At 42.5% G+C, this 18,873-nt stretch overlaps 1 protein-coding gene across 3 annotated transcripts; it reads right to left on the bottom strand.

Moving 5' to 3' along the window:
• Window positions 1-2,433: 2,433 nt before the first annotated feature.
• Window positions 2,434-10,800, bottom strand: LOC133627781 (HAUS augmin-like complex subunit 8). 3 transcript variants are annotated; one of them, XM_062014882.1, is made up of 11 exons: window positions 10,389-10,800; window positions 10,018-10,088; window positions 9,875-9,930; window positions 9,502-9,595; window positions 8,688-8,801; window positions 8,106-8,188; window positions 7,445-7,516; window positions 6,767-6,925; window positions 5,758-5,899; window positions 3,874-4,015; window positions 2,434-3,117 (listed from the first exon to the last, which is right to left on the bottom strand). In XM_062014882.1, exons 1-11 carry the CDS (start codon window positions 10,427-10,429, stop codon window positions 2,997-2,999), a joined length of 1,095 nt encoding a protein of 364 aa, XP_061870866.1. In that variant the 5' UTR covers window positions 10,430-10,800; the 3' UTR covers window positions 2,434-2,996. The 3 variants fall into 3 exon arrangements, with proteins under 3 accessions (XP_061870866.1, XP_061870867.1, XP_061870868.1); XM_062014883.1 differs by having other exon boundaries at window positions 7,445-7,513; XM_062014884.1 differs by lacking the exons at window positions 9,502-9,595; window positions 10,389-10,800 and having other exon boundaries at window positions 9,875-10,216.
• Between the last annotated feature and the right edge of the window lie 8,073 nt (window positions 10,801-18,873).

The raw sequence follows: 18,873 nt of genomic DNA, 5'->3' as shown, positions 1-18,873 counted from the left end.
CAGAATTATCAAGACACTATAAACTTGATTTTCATTTCATCCCTACACTCTCATATTTAAGATGCCTCTTAACTTCCTTAGCCTCAGAATGACACACAATAAGCAAGTTAAACTCAGGAAAAACAGTTTGACTAGCAGTTCCACTACATAGGAGTCTTTCTATTCAAATGTTCATCTACCAAAAAGAAACAATCTAAATTTGCAGCTAACCTATGACATGACTGCTTAGCAAAGTTCCCCATCCAGTGGCCAATGTCGTCGGTGCAGCTCACGTTTCTGGCTCAGAACACGACCCTGCTGCGTGCAACACTTGGCAATGACAGAATGAATGGCTGGACATGGAGAACTATTAGTTGCAGGTCATTTAACACCTGTAAGGGAGCAGAAACAACAGATGAATCACTTTAAACAACTCATTGCTCTCCTAGTGGCTCGTGGATAAGTTGATGTGGAAAAAAAGAGATTTAATATGATATACTATACATTTTAGCTACAAGAAAGGAGACAGGCAGCAAAGCTGGTGAAGGATCTGGAGAATTGGTCTTATGAGGAGCAGCTGAGGATGTTTAACCTAGAGAAAAGGAGTCTGAGAAGACACATGATGACTCTCTACAACTCCCTGGAGGGGAGTTGTAGTCTGGTGGAGGTTGGTCTCTTCTCTCCAGTAATGAACGACAGCACATGAAATGGATTTAAGTTGCGCCAGGGGAGGTTTATATTGGACATGAGGAAGCACATTTTCACTAAGAGGGTTATTAAGCTTTGGAATGGGCTGCCCATGGAGGTGGTGGAGTCACCATCCCTGGAGATATTCAAAAGGGATATGAGGGATATGGTTTAGTGATAGGCTTGGCAGTGTGAAGTGACTGCCTGAACTTGATGATCTTAAAAGGTCTTTTCCAAACATAAGAATTCTGTGACATCACTGGGATTTTTCCCCTTCCCCAGCCCTTCTCAAAGGTTTAACAAACTCCTAATGGGTAGTTTGTTATATATTGACTTCTTATCCAGTGTGCTGCACACACCTTACACATCCAGTTACTATAGGTCAATGTACTCCTATTTTTTTAATAAAAGGAGGCAAGAATCTAGTTACACCCTTAGTAATACCAGGAAGAAAGTGAATTGCACTGCAACGAGTGCAAGGAGAATGTTCCCAGCATTTTCTGAGCAGGCCAGAAATCTTTATAGACACACAGAGCTTAAGCTAGAAATGTACCACTATGCAGACAACACCAAGCAAATGCTTTGAAAGAACCATCGCAGAAAGAGGTTCCATAGGTAAAAAAGAAACCAATACAGGACACAATATGTCTTTGAGAGGAACACATTCCATCTACAAACCTGGAAAGCAGTCTGGAAAGGCCTGCCACATATGGCCCAGGTGTTCTTAGCAGAGCAGTCACTCCCAGGCACTTACTCAGTAGCTAGCTTTAAGGTTTCTCTGCACATTCACGCTCTTCTGGCCTCAGCACGTTGGCTGCCAGTGGCCAATGGCTTGTGTCACGTGAAGGTTGAGCTTGACTAGTCTGTCAGGAGCTGCTGCTGGGGACTTTCACTGAAAACTGCTTCAAAAGTCAAGCATTAGAATTTATGAGAAATTAGGAAGGTGACAGATATCACAGATTGGACACTGCTGTTGATAAACACACTGCAGTTGTGCTAATATATGATCAAAATGGCAGCAATGCTTGTCCTGGGGATTGTCACCTAGACAAAAAGCATGATTCTTACCAAGGTGTCCCTGGCTTGGGTGAGGAAGAAGAGTACAGTCCATCACCTGCCTCACCTGGGTCTTCAGTCTCTTTGGTCCTGCTGCATCTCTCTGAAGCAGCAGAGCAAAAGCATTCAAAACACTAAAAAGGCTAAAAAGCCAAAAAACCTCTCCTCTCCCCTAGGGACTTTGACTTCTCTGTTCATCCCTGGGGTGACATTTGACATGATTTGGGTGGAGAGTTGAGGAACAGTTATTTCTGGTTTAGCACATCCCTCTTTTTGCTCATTTTCATCGTCAGGGGTGTCACAGGGGTGCTAACCTGAGTATCCATTGCATGGCTCATGCAGTTCTCTCACTCTGGGCACCTGTGGCCTTGCTGAAACTGTTTGGAAGCTGCTTTTCTCTCAATCCCAGCATTTGCAGCCAAAACAGAACCATCTTGCCTCCACAAGGCTTCCTCACTCGGCTACTTTTCAGGCTGATCTCTCAAGGCCTCCACCTCCCAGCTCTGCATCACAGAAGCAGGTACTGGCAGTTTTAACCCTTTGAGTGCGATTCCCACAGCTTGCCATTAGCACCTGTTAGTGCCTGCAAGTCCATCACTGCATATCTACAATCATAGAATGGTAGTGTAGTATTAGCCCTATGTAAGCCCAGATGGAAACAAAAGCTTCTGTAGTAGAACAGGGAAGATATTCTGGCATGAAGGCTAGAGATAAAGCAGTGGAAAGTAATCTTTATTATTAAAGAGAATAAAGTCCTTAAAAAGAAGATGGCAGGTTACTACAAAAACATTGATGGTTTTAATAATTCATTTCCAAGACAATCAGCCACAAAGTTAACAAAGTTTTCACTTGGTGGAAGTGACCAGGCTCTTTCTGATCCACTGGCGTTCTCGTACACTGCCCTCTAAAGAATGCTACTTGGGAAAAAGATGGAAATCAGTCTGAAAAGTCTAAATCAGTCTTGGAGCTACTTCCAAGAAAGGCAAACAAGAACTTTAAGAATACATAGGTCATATTTGCCAAGAAAATACTTTCAGTGTTGTCAAAGCAGAAGGTGTCAAAGAAATTTGCACTCAAAAAGGAGGTCTCCTTATGGGCAGAATGCAGAAGAAAACTCCCTTTATTTTAGGAAGCACACATGCTTACAGTGCTCACACAGCCTGAAAGTGTTGGTAAGTTGTATGACTGACTGAAAATTGGACAAGTTGTATGTTCACACAGAAGCATGGTCTCGTTGCTTTAGAACCCGCTCGTTTGTCAAACAAGACACAAACTTAGCCGAAGTACCAGTCTCTTACAACATCTGGTCCATGCTGCTCTTCACATTTTCTTTGGTTACACAGAGAAACTTCTTTACTAACTTCAAACGCCAGGTTCTGCACTTGTGTGGAGCTCCTGGAATAAATGAAGCTAAATCAGTTACTCTAAAGGATAACAACTTCTGCTGAACCCCAAAGGCTATGGACATTTGACACCTGGACATTTGTATCATTCTCCTACCATGGAGCCACAAGAAAAACTGTCATATATATTATCTACCCAAAGGCTAAAATTTGGTGAAGGGAAGTCTGCAGCAGGGGGAGATGCTTTATGGTCTATTAATCTTCAAAGTTTTTACCTGTCATCTATTATAGCGAAATGAAGGAAGGGAGGAAAGGAAATAGATCATGCTTCATCTCTTCCTCCTGCTCTCAGTGATACTTTGTATTTGTTGACTCAATACTTAAGGAAAAAACCTTTTCTGTGCACCCTGTCACTTCTAAAGGGTGATACATTTCCATGGTTATTATTTAAGACACACTGCTTCCAGTTTGCCTTTCTGTCTCCTGCAGTTCTCATCTCCTATATACTTGCACTTTCCCAGGGCTATTCTTGGCCATTGAAATTCTCAGTGGAAGTGTCAGGGAATGGCACACAAAACTTGGCCAATTAGAAGAAACAAACAAAATGAAAAGTCCAAACGTCTTTCCTTTGACAGTAGGTAGGGTAGGGATGGAAATACAGATGCCCACTACAGACAGAACTAAACTCGGTGTTGTTCCCTCAGTTAATCCTCTTCCAAGACACATTCTACACACGGTCTGGCAAAACTATGGATTTTCCTCCCAACATTTAGCCAATAAGTCTTTTCACCTGATTCGCTGTAAATACCTTTGAATCTCTTGATCCAGTTTCTGAGAGACTTCTTTAAGGTCTTTCAGTACCCCAAACACTTGTGTGCTTTCTTCTGAGTAGCGTGGCATAATTTCTGCCAGAAGTTCCTGTGTGACAGTTAACTCCTTCTGCAGGCCATCTACAATATCAGATGGTAAAGATCTCATTCAAAAATACAGGCAGTGGCATCAACTCATACAAGATTACTTAACAGCCAAATATCCACAGAAACAAGTGAACTAGGTAATGAAAGCTACTGTTTGTTCAGCTTTCACAATCACCCCAAGAGAAAACTGGGAAAGCTAAGTTATTTTTAGCTATGGAGACTAACAGCAGCAAAACCAGGGGACAGACCTGCTGGAGAGCAGCTCCAGGAGAGAGACCTGGGAGTCCAGGTTGACAGCAAATTAAACGTGAGCAGCAATGTGAGCTCGTGGCCAAGAAAGCCAATGGCATCCTGGGGCATCAGGAACAGTGTGGGCAGCAGGTCAAGGGAGGTTCTGCTGCCCCTCTACTCTGTGCTGGGGAGGCCTCATCTGCAGTCCAGTGCCCAGTTCTGGGCTCCCCAGCTCAAGCGGGAAAGAGAACTGCTGGAGAGAGCCCAGCAAGATGCTGAGGGGACTGGAGCATCTTCCTTCTGAGGAAAGGCTGTGGGATCTGGGGCTGTTCAGTCTGGAGAAGAGGAGACTGAGGGGGGAGCTCATTCATATTGACAAGTATCTAACTGCTGGGTGTCAGGAGGTTGGGGCAACACTTTTTTTTCTGTTGTCTCCAGTGACAGGACAAGGGGTGATGGAAAGAATCTGGAACACAAACAGTTCCACTTGAGGAAAAACTGTTTCAGTGTTTCAGTGAGGGAGCCCTGGCCCAGGCTGCCCAGGGAGGCTGTGGAGGCTCCTTCTTGGGATGTTTCCAAACCCACCTGGACACGTTCCTGTGTGACCTGATCTAGGTGGGAGCTGCTTTGGCAGGGGGGCTGGACTGGATGAGCTCTAAAAGTCCCTTCCAACCCCCACTGTACAGCGATTCTACGAGCAGCCTAATAAAATTGCTAATCAAATTTTCATTTAGAATATGTAAAAGACTTTCACATGACAAATGCAAGAGAAAAGCATATTTTATACATCCAAATTTCCCTGGCCACTTACATACATTGCTTTTTGCATATAATCCCAAAATGGAACTGATCCAGTCCTTTCCTTCAGCATTCACCAACCAAAAATAAGTATTTCTTTCAATCTTCCTTACAAAAAAAACAAGTTCTTCAATAAATCTCCTCCATTTGTTTTAAAGTGTAAGCAAGATCGTTGTAGATGGTTTAAGAATCTCATTACTAGCAGATCAGCAGTTTAAAGATATCTTTTTTGTCCAGACTTCAATACAGAACACAAGTACTCATTTATCAAACAAGCACTCTCTGGCTCAAGATATCCCAGGGCACATTTAAACTCTAGTTGTACAGGAAATGTGAGCACGTCTACCCACGTGACTTTATCTCTCAAACACAGAAACAAAAAGAGATCACAGTATGTTTGTAACTCTATAACTTGCTCACTCATTAGGAACTAGAAAGGAAGAGGAATGCCACAAATAGGTAAAACACACACTTTCTTTAGCAATTTTCTGCATGAAAGCTGCCCCAGTTTAGACAGTTTTTCCTGCTGCAAGATAAAAACCTTGTTCAGGTGTGGTTTAGTGGTTAAACAGAGACAAAAATTACTCACAGCAAAACATGTGACTACTGCTGCAGCCCAGTGTCCATACAAGCTGTAAGAGCACATAAATTCCTGCAGTGGCCAGAGAGCCAGCATACCACAAAAAGCTAGCATATCACAAAATCGCTATTTTTTATAAGAAGTTTGATGAATCCAATTGCCATACCAAGGTATGTTTGTGCATCTCCTTCTATGTGAATATTCCTGATGGGTAATTTATGTCTAGCGGCATCCAGCGAAGTAGCAAAGTTTTTATATTGCTCCTTAAACTGTTCACAAACAGCAACAAGGGGGGAAAGTACATCCATCTGAAAGAGAGGCACAAATAGTTTATAAAAAACTCCAAGTACCGCTCTGAAATGCTCATTTACAGAAGAATTTGAGAAGTTTGTGGTAGGATACTCCTCTAATGCTGCTTACTAGATTTTCCTCTACCACCCCAAAATGTCAATGTCAAAACCAATTTCCTTGTTACTGCTGTTGAGAGCTATTAGCAATAGATCAGGTGAAGTGTACTATACATGACACTACAGTTAAGAGTGTATTCATCAGAACACTGAAGTCTTGTTGAATTTTTGCAATGCATATTTATTAAAAGCAAACCTAAGATCAGTTCTGAACATTTGTTATTCCCAAAGAACTACCTTTTAATGTGATGCAACAGAACTAACAAAACACTGACAAAGAGGGGAAGACTTAGCTTCTAAGATCACCTGTTACCAAGAACTTAATTAGAAACTTGCCTTCTTACAATCAGGCCACAACTATCGCTGATGTATAAAAATAAATCAAAGTACAGATGTCCACCTCTCATCTAAAGGTCAACATCTCAAGCTCTAGCTATAACTGTCATTGCCCAGCAGCAGGGTGTTCACATGGCTTAAGACACTTGCAGAGCTTGTAAAGTGCTCTGGTGATCAGTGCACTACTGCTGCCCCTTGCAGCTCTAACTTCTCCTTGCCTATGTACACGACACAACCAAGAAAGTGACAAAAGGTCTGTGTTTAGGTTACTAGGAAACATTTCGTGCTACAAGAAGTCAATCTTTATTTTAAGATGCATAAAACCACGTCCCAGGAGACAAGAGAAGCAGAAGAATCTTCTCTGGATAAAGGACTACTTCCTAAGTGAGCTTGTTTCAATAGAGAAGAGGTCCAGACTGTAATAAAGCCTACCTGTTTGTCTAATGCTTCCTCTAGTCTCTGCTCTCTCTCTTTGAGTAGAATTTCACGCTTCAGCTCCCAGAGCTTCTCCTGCTGTCTCTCCTTTTCTTCACATAACCTTAACAAGTTCTCTTCTGTTTTTTTCTCCAGCTCAGCAAGATTTTTTTCTGCCTATTACACACACACACACAAAATATTAACTCAAGTAACACTAGTCTAAGTTACTCTGAATAAACAAGTGTAAGGACCAGACCAGATCAAAGAGCTGCAGTTAAGGAAGCAAAGACCTCATGCAATAAGCACAGGACATTATAGTTAGTGCCCCCTCCATCATCTTCCCTCAACCTCCCGAATGATTTTTGTAAAGGAAAACCAGACATAAAAAGCACTGAGTGAACAAAGAGCAAAAAGTCATTGCTACAACCATGAACCCAACCAAACGCTCTCCTTCAGTCTTCTCAAGACTTCTGCATACCCCTGCTTTGTGAAGAACAAGACCCAGCTTCATAAACTGGCACTGCATTCACTCTAAGAGAGTTTTCAAAGCAAGGAAAATGGTTTTACAAGCATAAACATAGAAAGTCACAAAAATCTAACTGTTACAGGTCAGAAAGCATAGACAAGGCATTAAACAGTTCCTCAATATCAAGTTCTTCCGTCTGAAATACCAAATACTTGACTGACTCTCACCTTTATTCTTAGGTAAGTTAAAAGCAGTGTCAGAGACTCCAGCTCTTCAATCACAACATCATCATTTCCCTTCTAGAAAGAAAAGAACATACTAGAGCAAATTTGGTATTTCAACAATTATTCTTCTAATGTTCAAACAAATCACTGAAAGTTCCATTTGTGCCCAGAATCATCATCGAGTCATCAACAACAGTCTGCTCCAAAGAAGGCTGGGTTATTAAACAATGCACATTCAATACACCTCTGTGCTTCACCCTTTTCTGTAACATTCTCAGCACATTTTTTCAGTGCTAGGTTGAACAAGATCTGCACTTTGAGTCAGGTTGAATCAATGTTGGTTTTCTGAGTAAAAAGGTCAGAAAATATTGAAAGATCTGATCTAATTAACAAGTAGGACAGAAACACAAGAAGAATACACTTGAGGAGATGCTACAAGTGGAGCAGGTTCTTTACCACAGGGAATGGAAGCAAAACTTCAGTCAGTGTTAAGACATCTGATAAACAAGAACATCACCAGCAACACAACAGACATAGCCTCTGACTTCTTCCAGAGGGCTTCAGCTGATTCCAGGACCCCAAAGTTGTTATGGAGATTAAAGATAAACAGAGAACCTTCATTTCACACATTTCAAAAGACACACATGAAAGCAGTGAGACTCACCTTTTTTGCTCGGCTTTTACGTGTCCCAGTAGCTCCTTTGCAAACAGGTTTTGAATGATGAGTCTCTTCACAAGCACTTTTATCTGTGTTGCAACAGAAAAGTTATTGCCCTCTTCTACCAAAGTATACAGGGTGGAACAACACACCATCAGGTCCTTCACATGCAAAGACAACTTCAAGATTATTATGTGTGCTCTGCTTCTGAGTCTGATGACACGAGATGTGCATCGTGGGAGCATTAAGCTGCAAGTGACAGTTACAGATCCCAGGGAAACAACTGGCCAAAGGGCTGATAATCTGACACTCATCTGTCACAGGAACAAAGAATGGAGAGCACTTTGTTCTTGAAAACTCAATGCTAAACAAAAAGAACCGAGCACCCAGACAATTAAATAAAACAGATGATTAAAATTAAACTCCAAAGGTCTTAATAGCTCTGCTTAAGGACACTTGCAACAACATTCAACTTCCCTTCAGAAGTCCTTTCATGAATCTAGAAGAACAGAAGGTTACTTATCATCAAGTCATGGCACAGACATGAAAAATAATAAACCTGGAACCTGAGTATGAGTGGAAGCTTACCAGTAACAGGTGAAAGATCAAGCTCTGGTCGACTACTTTTATCTTCATCTAATAAAGTGGATTGCAAGTCACCTTTCTCAAAACTGCTTTGGTTTAATGAGCCAGGGACACGACCTGAAGAAAGAAGCTGTTGTCAGACTAAAAGAATTAGAGTAGATTCTGCACAAAGTCACAATTCTGTGTGCTTTCACTAATATTTGGGCACCTTACACAAGCTTCTACATATTTTGTCTCTCTCTCTCTCATTTGCTTCCTCCCTTACTTATCTCAAGATAAGGTGGCTCAGAATGTTATCCTCTGAAACATTTCACAGCTCAACAACAGAGAATAATGTTATTAACTCAGGATTTTCAAGTCACCTGGAGAAAAGTTTTGTTAGAAAATTCTTTTGTGACTCTTGCAAAAGAAACAAAAATGGACTGTCCTGCAGCCAGAGATTCTCAGTCATTTACTCTTGGTTTACTGAAAAGATTAAATAGAAAAGCTGGGTAACTGTGAGGGCACAGTGAAAGCAGAGTTCAAAGTCTTGTGCAGGAGGCAAGAAATAAGGTTAGACAACCCAAAGACTTCATCACAAAACAGTCTCCTATCAGAACATTAACTTTCTATCAGAAGATTCAAAGGAGACTTCAATGCACTTGAGTTTACACCTCTTAATCCCACATCATTTATTAATTCCCTCTGTATCCAGATGCGAGTAAAACAAAAGATCATCTTGTAGCAGCATTTTAGAGTTCTTCAGGGTACCATCAAGTTCTTAAGGGCTGGAAATAAATACACAAAAGAAGAGCTCTTAAATTCTGGTAATACCTACCAGCCGAAGCGCCACGTTTCCGAGGCACTGATCTGGGTTTAGTGGCAGCGGATGTTTTAGCAGTGGATGTCGAAAAAGAATGTACTGAATTACCCTGACAATCAAGAAATGAGTAAGACTGAATATCATTGTCACCGGCAATCTATATTCACTCCGACTTGAACGCTGACAATAAACAACTACAGGCCCAGCTCGTCTTGTTGCTTCGCAAGTCACCTCGAGCTGCCATCCCAGACTGCATCCAGCGCTACACCACGACTCGCTCCGAACCGCGGCGGGTGCTGGTATCGCTTCGGTCTCGCTGCCACACGCCCCAGCCGCCCCTCGCACCATTTCTGACCCCGCGGAGCGCCCCCGAGAGTCGTCCAACTACCTTCTCGCCGTCCTTCTGAAAGCACTGCAGATAGCGCGACTTCACGACCCGTCCTCCTGAGGAAGAAGCGGCGAGAGCTCAGCCGGGCCCGCCGCCCCGCCTCGCCCCTCAGGCGGACCGCGCTCGCCATTCCGCCCAGGTACCTTTCGGCTCCGTCTCGGACACTCGTCCGCTCGCCCCCCTGGCGCTGCGGTTGGGGGCCTGCCCGGACATCCTGCAAACACAAAGCAGTAGACGACAGCGGGCGCAGACGGGGAGCGAGGAGCCGGCCGGCGGGCCGCTACCCCGCTCTCACGCCGCCGCCTCGGCCGCCATCGCGTTCGAACCGCCGCGCGCGCAGCGCCGGCCCCCGCGCGCCCCCTGGCGGCGCGGAGCAGGGACACGAGCCCGGCCGGGCCGCAGGGTCACGGCCCGGGCACGGAGCCCTCCCGCCCCGGCACAGCCCCGCCACGCTCCCCTCGGCGCCAGGGCAAAGCGCGAAGCGACGGGCTGACAACGCCTAAACGTGACTGACCTCGCCGGTTTCGCCTCAGGTCTTGGGCGGGAGGTGGCCATGCTCTGCAGACTCAGCTGACGAACGGCAAGAACGCTACGGGAGGGAATTTCTGCGCCGCCCCACTGAGCTACGGAATCGCTGGAAAAGCGGCAGCGACACCACCGCCTCTGCAGCGGGAGCCCTCACGGTGCCAGGAGGCGACGCTCCCGGCCAGGAACGGCACCGGTGTAGTTTGGTTTTGACAGGAACCTGGCCACTCCCTCTTCCCGCCGCAGGGCCCAGCCCCCGGCTCCCGACATCACCCTTTCCCGAGCCGCGCAGGGAGCCACAGGCGGGGGCGCAGGTCGGGCCGGGCCGGGGCGAGCCCGGCGCCTCCTCCCGCAGCTCCAGGCGGTGCTTTGCGCCTCCCGGCCTGGCGCGGGGCTGCGCGCATGCGCAGTGCGCTCGAGGCGCTGAATGGGCGCCGCCCTGCCTCCCTGTACCCGGAAGTGGCGAGCGGGGCCTGTGGCGGGCGGCGGCGTTAGTCGCTACCGTTTGACACGGCGGCTGAGGTAAAACAGAGGCGGAGCGCGCCCCTGGGCATCCAGGTTCCTTCTTCCCTTCATTCCCTTCTTTCTCTTTCGTCTCTGTAGCCGGCGTGGTGCCGGTGGCGCTCCTGACGGACGGGGTGCCATCACAGCGGTGCTGTCCCCCGAGGCCCGTGTGGTGGGGCGCTGTGAGGCAGGTGCGGGAGTTCTCGGGGCGGGGGGGAGGCGGGAGACGGGCGGGAAGAAATCGTGGAGCTCCAGCAATTCCCTCAGGGGTCTGGAGCCCGGGAGCAGTTCTGGGAGTCCCCCCTTGAGGCGGTGGGTGCTGGAGCGGAGCGGTGCCCGGGAGCAGCAGACTGAAGTTGTGTGGGCTGGTAACCGACGCGATGGCAGATGTGTTGCTGCTCTCTTGTTTTGCGTCTGATGTACCCGAAGAGCCGGCCGTGCCTTAGGGAAGGGACGTGCCTCGCTGCCCGGCTGCGTCTTCGGTCTCTCGGGAGACGTGCAAGGGAAAATCTGCCCATTGATCAGGGCAAGACGCTAATTTCTGTCTCCTGTTTCCTGATCTCTCGACTATGCAGCGTTCTGCTTTTTCGCATGATGTCTTTAACTCTTGGTACGAACAGCCTGTAAGCTTTCATACAAATATCCCAGTGTCTTCCAGAAAGAACCCGTTAAAACTTTCTGGATTCTTTTGTTTCTTTGTTTTATTTTTGGGCAACTCTTGGTGTCAGTGCTGCTGCTGTGTTGAGGTTGTGCTTTATTATGGTGACTGTCATTGCCTGTCATGTTGTATGCCTCTAGATGTTTGTATCTTGCTAGTGATATGGTTTTTAGGTAAGTTTGAGTTAGCAATCTTTGCAAAGTAAAACTTCTGTAATCTGGGAATATGTCGTTGTTGCATGTTTATAGACTAAAAGCAGCAGAACATTATCCTGATTCATTACGGTTGTTACCGTGTGGTTGATACAAGTATGTGTGATCCCTAATGCAAGATGACTTCCCAGTATCATTTTGTTTGTTTTCTGTTACTCCATGAGTATTTTGGCAAAATTTTTACCGAGTTTTATTTGCAAGTTCTCTTTCTGAAAAGTCAGAAGTGCTTTGGATGCAGATAAGTTCAGTATTCCTTGATTTCACCTTCTGGAAATGTGTGGCAGTGTAGCAAAGGGCTGGAGATGATCTCAGACCTCCTGCAAATGCAATTATCCTTTCCAAGATGTCATCAGCATCCTCCCACGTTACTCCTAGAGGTGGACTGGTATCAGTTTATCTACCTCCCTGTTTGCAAATAAGAGTTTGTCATGGGTAATTAGATGCTCTCTGATTTCAAGTTTCTTAGCTGGAATACATGGCTGAAGTACTTGCCCTGAAGTAACAGAGTGAGGTAACCCTGTGTTCTGTTTTAGTACATTAGAGTCACACCCATCCCATTTTAGTAAGTCTTTAGTGTTTTTAACTCAGAGTCTTGTCAGGAACAAATCCATTTATTGTAGGGAAAGCAACATGGGGAACTTCAGTTCATAGCAGCTTCAAGATTCATTGTGTGTCTTTTAGAAAAAGAGTTGTTCTTGATCTCTTCTTGTCTTTGAACTCACAGTGAGATTCTCTATCTACTCTACATAAAGTCCAGTAACATTGTCTGTGCTTTTCAGGAGGATGTATCTAAGGCCATTTCCTTAATCATTAGTGTTTACTTACTACCATGGAACTCAGGAGTTGCTGCAGTAACTGGAACTAGTTTTATACAGCTGTACAGTTTGGGTTATGCAAGGTTTGGCTTGAATGTTTTTCTCAATGAAAAGCTTTTTCAGTAGTTGAATGTTGTAGTTTCTGCAGTGACTGGGCACCTGTCTGTGCCAATGGATAATCTAGTCAGAGTGGGAAGACTCATCTGTTTCTGGTTTTCTGTGGAACCTAAAACACTTACAGAACTGAATAATTTAGGAAGACTAAATGCAGCTGATGATAAATCTAAATGAGGTTTACCTAGAAAGTAATGCTTAGTGCAGTCTGGGTTTTCTGACAAATGATGATTCAAACATTAGACCTCTTGAATAATCCTGTATACGATTGTTTGACTCATATGCACGTAGCTGAGTATCACTTAGTCTAACATGGTCTTTCCTTAGCTAGATGGTCAAATACCATGATTCACATATCTCAGGCATTTAAAAAGGAAAAAGTCCTAAAAGATGCAACAGTATGAGCTTTCTCAACAGTCACGGAAAGATTGAAAAATTAGGATTCCACAAAAAGTTTGTGGTTCGGTACTCTTTTTTTTGTTACATTTGGATTTTTGTACTTTGTTCTGTTTTGAAGACTGAAGATGTTTATTAATCAAATTTCTAAGAAGTGAGACCTGCTTATTTTAATATTGAGAAGTGTGAGATGCTGCTAAGTGTTTTTCTCAGTGGATGGCTGTTTTAGTGGGTAACCTGCCTTCTGAACAGTGTAGGAGTGCCTTTATTTCAGAAAAGGAAAATTCAGAGATTTTTGTCTCTAGTATATCATGTTTTCTTGATGTATCACATGACTTCAGTGTGACTTGCCAAGTTGCTTTTATCTAGGCTTTATTGTGGTGCTTGTATCCGATTACCAAGCGAAACTCAATGCAGAGCCTAGAAAAAGATGCATTTCCTTTAATGACCAACAATGTTTAACAATAAAAGTGGGTTTAAAGGTATTTTTGTTGTGTGTACATTCTGCTGATGAACCTCTTTTGTATGAATCGGAAGGAAAAAAAGTAGTTAAACCTCAAGTTTCTTAAGAAAATTTCTTATCAGAGGAAATGCAGTTTTGGACCAGAGAAATTTTTTACTTCCTTTGTTGACAGCTGTAATGCCATTAAGGATAAAATAAAGAAAACTGCAAAAGGTGGTAGAATAGCCTCCAGGGTTCTTTTGGCTTATGTTATTTCCCTCTAACACTCTTGGTTGTTTTGCCTTCTTTCCCCGTTTTCTCAACAAGGCCACATTTCAGTTTCCTCTGAATCATACTGAAGTGTGTGTCTGTAACTCTGACACAACACGTTTTTTGTAAGGTAGTAAAGTTTCACAGGCCTTTAGTGTCACTGTAAGCCTGATAAGGTGTCTTTGTCTTGAGGTTAAACTGCATTTGAATCATTAAGAGGAAGCAGACCTCTGCATCTTTAGGTGCTTTGAGGGCATAGATTGAGATCAGGGTGTCAAGGGTTACAGGAGAGCAGAGAGAAGGTAACTGAGAAGGAAATGTTGTAAGGAAGGTAATTTATTTGACTTTTTCCTGTATTATGTTGCATTACTTGCATTGCAGTGCAGTTTCTCCTTTGTTAGGCATCTGTGGCAGTAACTTCTTTGGCAGGATTGATTACCAAGAGTAATAAGAAATGTATTGTAAATTTGCATGCTTCATTCAGAGCTACTGCTTTTGGAGTAGAAAAGGCCAAGAGCTTCTACTTGAAGAAAACTAAGGATCTAAACTTGTTTAGCTCAATAAAATTTTGATGAGCAAGAAAAATAATGATGTGTTAGTAGAATGCCAGGCAATTTTCAGGTTATATACGAATGTACAAGTGTCTGGAATACTGGGAAAAGAAAGAGTTAAAATTCATTATGCTCAACTAACAGCAACTGTACATCCTTATGATGTAAGGCAAGGGTTGAGGCATTTGCCTTTCTTGTAATGCACAGTTAATTGTGGAAACTTTAGGGTGCCTCCAGTAGCCATTTGGCAGGAAATTCCTTGCTTTGGAAATCAAGGACAGATAACAGCTGATTAGTTTTGAAATTGCAAAATGCTTTCCATTTAAGCAGACTGAGGTGTCTCTTTTCTGGGTAGTCATTGATTTTTCTGATATTTAATAATATTAGAGATCAAATACTCGTGTTTTTACTTTTACGTTGAAAATTACTTCATGAGCAATGTGAGAAGCTTGAATCTTACATCTTGAGGAACACAGCACTGTAAATACATGTGAAAATGTGAAGAACTGGAATATTGTAAAGTTCATCCTCAACCATTTTGCTGTAATGGTAGCTTTCCTTTTTTAGCTTCACTATGATTCATTGACTTAATATGTGACTTCAAATTATGGCCTTATTTAAACTAAACAGATATCCTGAGCTGATTGGGGCAAAGTCCTCTTCTAGTACATTACTGCATTATTAAGTGGACAATGTTGGCTTTAATGTAATAAAAAAGTAATTGGTTTAATGGAGACTTGAACACACTTAGAAAATACCATCCAAATTACCATGTAGAATTGAAATATTTGGCTTTCTATTTCTATTAACAGCAGCAAAAAGTAAAATTCCAGATTCATGATAAATTATGTAACCTACTGCATTTCTTCTGCAGAGTACTGAAGTAGTTACGTGAAGTGTTGCCGGCTTGGTGATTTAAGTGGCAAGTGTAATCCTTCCTCCAGTGATGGACTAAAGAGTTCATCCCCACAATCATTTAGATTATTTTTTGTAGGACCAGTAGATTTTTGTTTTTTCCAAGCAAATGCAAATACGAATTGATAGGTAACATAAAAATAAATGTGGCATTAGGCCATTGCCTTGCCAGCTCATTTTGTTAGTGCTGTTTGCAAAGGATAGAGTAGGGAAAAGTAACAAAATCCTGAAAAGAGGTTTTTAGGTTGGTTGGTTTTGCTTCCATTTTTCTTGACTTGTTGGAATTATCCTTCTGGGATAGTTGGGTAAAGGTGGACTGTAACTGTTACCTTATACCTGGCACTATTTCAGATTTACTTGTCTTCAGTCTCACTTGAAATAAGTCATGTTAAATTGTGTATGTTATACTGGCACAAAGAAACCACTGTCTCAAGGGTGCAAATCATATATCACTCTATCCTTTGACTCACTAATGCTGTGCAGCTGCTGCTCCACTCCTGCCCACAGAACTGATAATCTAATGTTTTGGATAAAAGGTTACCATCAAAGGCTTTGCATGTCTCAACTTTTTCTGACTTTTTTTTGTTTGTTTTCCCTGGCTTACCTAACTCTGCTTGCATCTGTGAAACAGTACTATGGTGAGAAATAATGCTTTGCTGTGTTTTGTGGATGCTGATGAATGTCCTTAGTAAATTTTATGTGCTGTTAAGGGCTTGTGACAAGTAAAATATTTGAAGGGAAACAGGAAGGAGTCTGAATGTGAAGTCTAAAATTAGTTGATGTGCAGCAAATGCCAGCTTCTGCCTCCCACTTATGAAATTCTTTACTATACACATCTTTGGGTTTTCCCATGCATTGGAAAGGAGCTTCTTATAAAAAAGGTACTGAAAAAATTGAGATAGCTTTGCAGAATTTCCATCTACAGAAAGAATTCAACAGTGGTGGTTGTGCTGCTGTGTTCCTGAGGTTGCTGTTTCACCTGCTGACCAGTATGGTTTCATTATTCCCTTCTACTCCAGTATTTCTCCTTTTGCTTCCAGCCTTCTCTGCACCTGAATTCAGGCTTGTGCTTCCTTGATGAGTCAAATGGCATCAAATAGATATTTCAATTGCTTAAAAAAATGCTAAGTAATTAGAGATAATACAATTAGAAGGAATCCTTCTAATCATCTGTTCAGACCACTCAACGTAAACGAGAGAGTGTTACGGTACCTAATTAACTGTTCTAATGAAGATGTTCATCTGTAATTGGGGACTGGCTAATTTTCTAAACAGGACCTTAGCAATGACGTCTCATCTTCAGTGCCATTTAACTTTTCGCAGTGTAGGGTAGCTTTCTGGTGATGTTTATGTCTTACACTAGCTTGAATGTTTTTAGCTTTGAATTCCAGCAGTGGCTTGTTCCTCCAGACTGCTGATGGTTGCTAAACTCTAGTCCTCCGTGCAAGGACTTAAACTGATAGCAGTCTCCTCTGTGTGTTTCTAATAGACAAAGCTTCTAGAGTATTTTGCTGTTGGGGAGTATTTTCTATCAGATTTTGTAGTTATTGTTGCCATTCTTACTCAGCTACTTCAGTGAGTTTTGGATATATTCTAGATTGGTCACATACCTTTTGAGTACAAGGATAATGTGGCCACCTAACCTAATACTCATGTGATGTTTTTCTGGGAATAAGGTTCACTGTCATGCTTGTAGTGTTGTATTAGAATGCCATTTTAAAATAATTACTTGCTGTGGTTTTCGAACCTATTTGCGACAGCTGCCATCCCTGTGGTATGGGCTGTTTCTTGGATAAATTCCGTGTTACAGATCTATGAACTGAGCTGAAATTTGTTCAGCATTTGTTTTCTTGCTCCTCTACTAACAAGCTATAGAGTTTATCTGGCTTTTTATTGCTTGCTGCCTTGTTAATCTCTCTGTGATATATTTTTTTATTAGTGACTATTTTATTTCCTTGAGAACCATCATGAAAATGTTTACTTGGTCAGGAATCCAGCCTCACTAGGATTTAATCCTCAGTTGCTTGACGATACAGTCCTTATTACCAGAATTCATTAGGTAACCCACTTAGGATCTGGTCAATGTGCTCTTTTGCTTTTATGTTCTAATTTGTCACTTGGAATATTGTTTAGTATGAAGTCAGAGATCTGTCTCTTAGAGCAGTATTATGATCATATTTTATGTCCTTTATAGTAAAATAACAAGTAGTTGGAGACCAGCAGGTTTCCCTCAAAGCTCTGTAATGACTAGGTATTCTCAGACAGAAGAATTTAAGTATCATGTTATTTTTTTCTGGGACTCATGTAGTGCATTTTCAGGTAAATAAACTGGCTAACAAAAGCAGAATTGGTTGAAAGGAATCAACAGTAATTGAGTGATACTTTTCCTTAAGTGACTTAGAGAATGTAGAGTTTTTTTCTTCTTAAAGCCTCATAATGAGTATTGAAAGCCTCATAATCAGTATTAAATAATTCAAAGTAGCCTATCTGTTTGAAGTCATTGTTTGCAAGAGCAGTCTCAAATCTTGATGCTGTTGAAAGCAAGGAAATACTGTCTGGATTTGCTATGTGATTAAAAAAAAGGGCAGTGTTATGCCAACTGACTGTTTACTACTGATGTGACTCTATGCTGAAATCATGTTTCAGCAAGTTACTTCTACTGTAATCTTCCATATCGTTGCTATAGAGTGATGGGTGCCTGCTTCAGCTTCCATCAAGTTGTATGATGACTGCATAATCTAGAAGTCTATATGTAGCATAAATACATTAAGGTTGATGTCTGCATGTTACTTTGTCAGAAATCTGCCCTCTTAAGGTTCAGGGGTCTTTTTCTTTCTTGTTTTTCAGTTATACTCACCTGAGCAGACATTATACCAGCTACTGCCATTGCTGCTTACTGTAACTGGCCTGGGTTTTTTACTGATAGAGAAGAGGCCATCTGTGTTCTCTGGAAAGTGTAATACAGGAGTCTTGAGCAATGTACCAGAGACACCTTGGCAGCTGACACAAGGTGAGGTTAAGAAGTGTATACGAGTAAAGTCAGAGGTCAATACCTAGGTTCAGCTCTTCTATACAGGCAAAAAGTTGGTGCCATATTTTATAGGGTGCTCTTTTGGCAAAAATGCTCGCTGAGGGGACTTCCTCTATCATACAAGACAGTGTTTCTGAAACTAGTTGCTGAGGGGGAAAAAAGGAAGTCTGCACAAGGCTGTCTTCCTTGAACCGGCTCACAGACTTGAGAAGAAAATGGTCACTGGTTTGGGTTTGTTTTTTTTCCCTCTGTGCTTCAGATTCATTCTTCCCCATGAGCAGCAGTCTACTGTAGATTCTGCTGTACATTAAGGTGTTTGAGCTTCTAAAGATTAGGAATGCTTACACTTGCATAATTACTTCAAGATACTTCAGACTTGCTGGCTACTGGTCACTGATAGTTAAAGGAAATGGACGAAGGACATTGAGCGCACTGTTCCACCCTTTGTATGACAGTTATTGCAATAAGCTCTCCTTGGTGAATGAAGAAGGAAATTTAACAAGGGAAAAAAAACCCAATCATTGTCAGAGGGATCATACAGCTTGACCAGAGAAGTGCTGTGGTTT

This window comes from Colius striatus, chromosome 25 (genome assembly GCF_028858725.1).
Source record: "Colius striatus isolate bColStr4 chromosome 25, bColStr4.1.hap1, whole genome shotgun sequence".
In the NCBI taxonomy this organism is placed as follows: domain Eukaryota; kingdom Metazoa; phylum Chordata; class Aves; order Coliiformes; family Coliidae; genus Colius; species Colius striatus.
Note: the sequence above shows the minus strand (reverse complement) of the source record. Positions and strands in the feature narration are given on the sequence as shown.

Excerpts from the sequence above, each read along its gene's own strand:
- LOC133627781 (XM_062014882.1), bottom strand. The coding sequence starts at position 10,429 with ATGGCCACCTCCCGCCCAAGACCTGAGGCGAAACCGGCGAG. Across the intron at positions 9,931-10,017 it reads GTCCGAGACGGAGCCGAAAG|GAGGACGGGTCGTGAAGTCG; the intron begins GTACCTGGGCGG and ends CTTCTTCCTCAG. Across the intron at positions 9,596-9,874 it reads TTCAGAAGGACGGCGAGAAG|GGTAATTCAGTACATTCTTT; the intron begins GTAGTTGGACGA and ends CTTGATTGTCAG.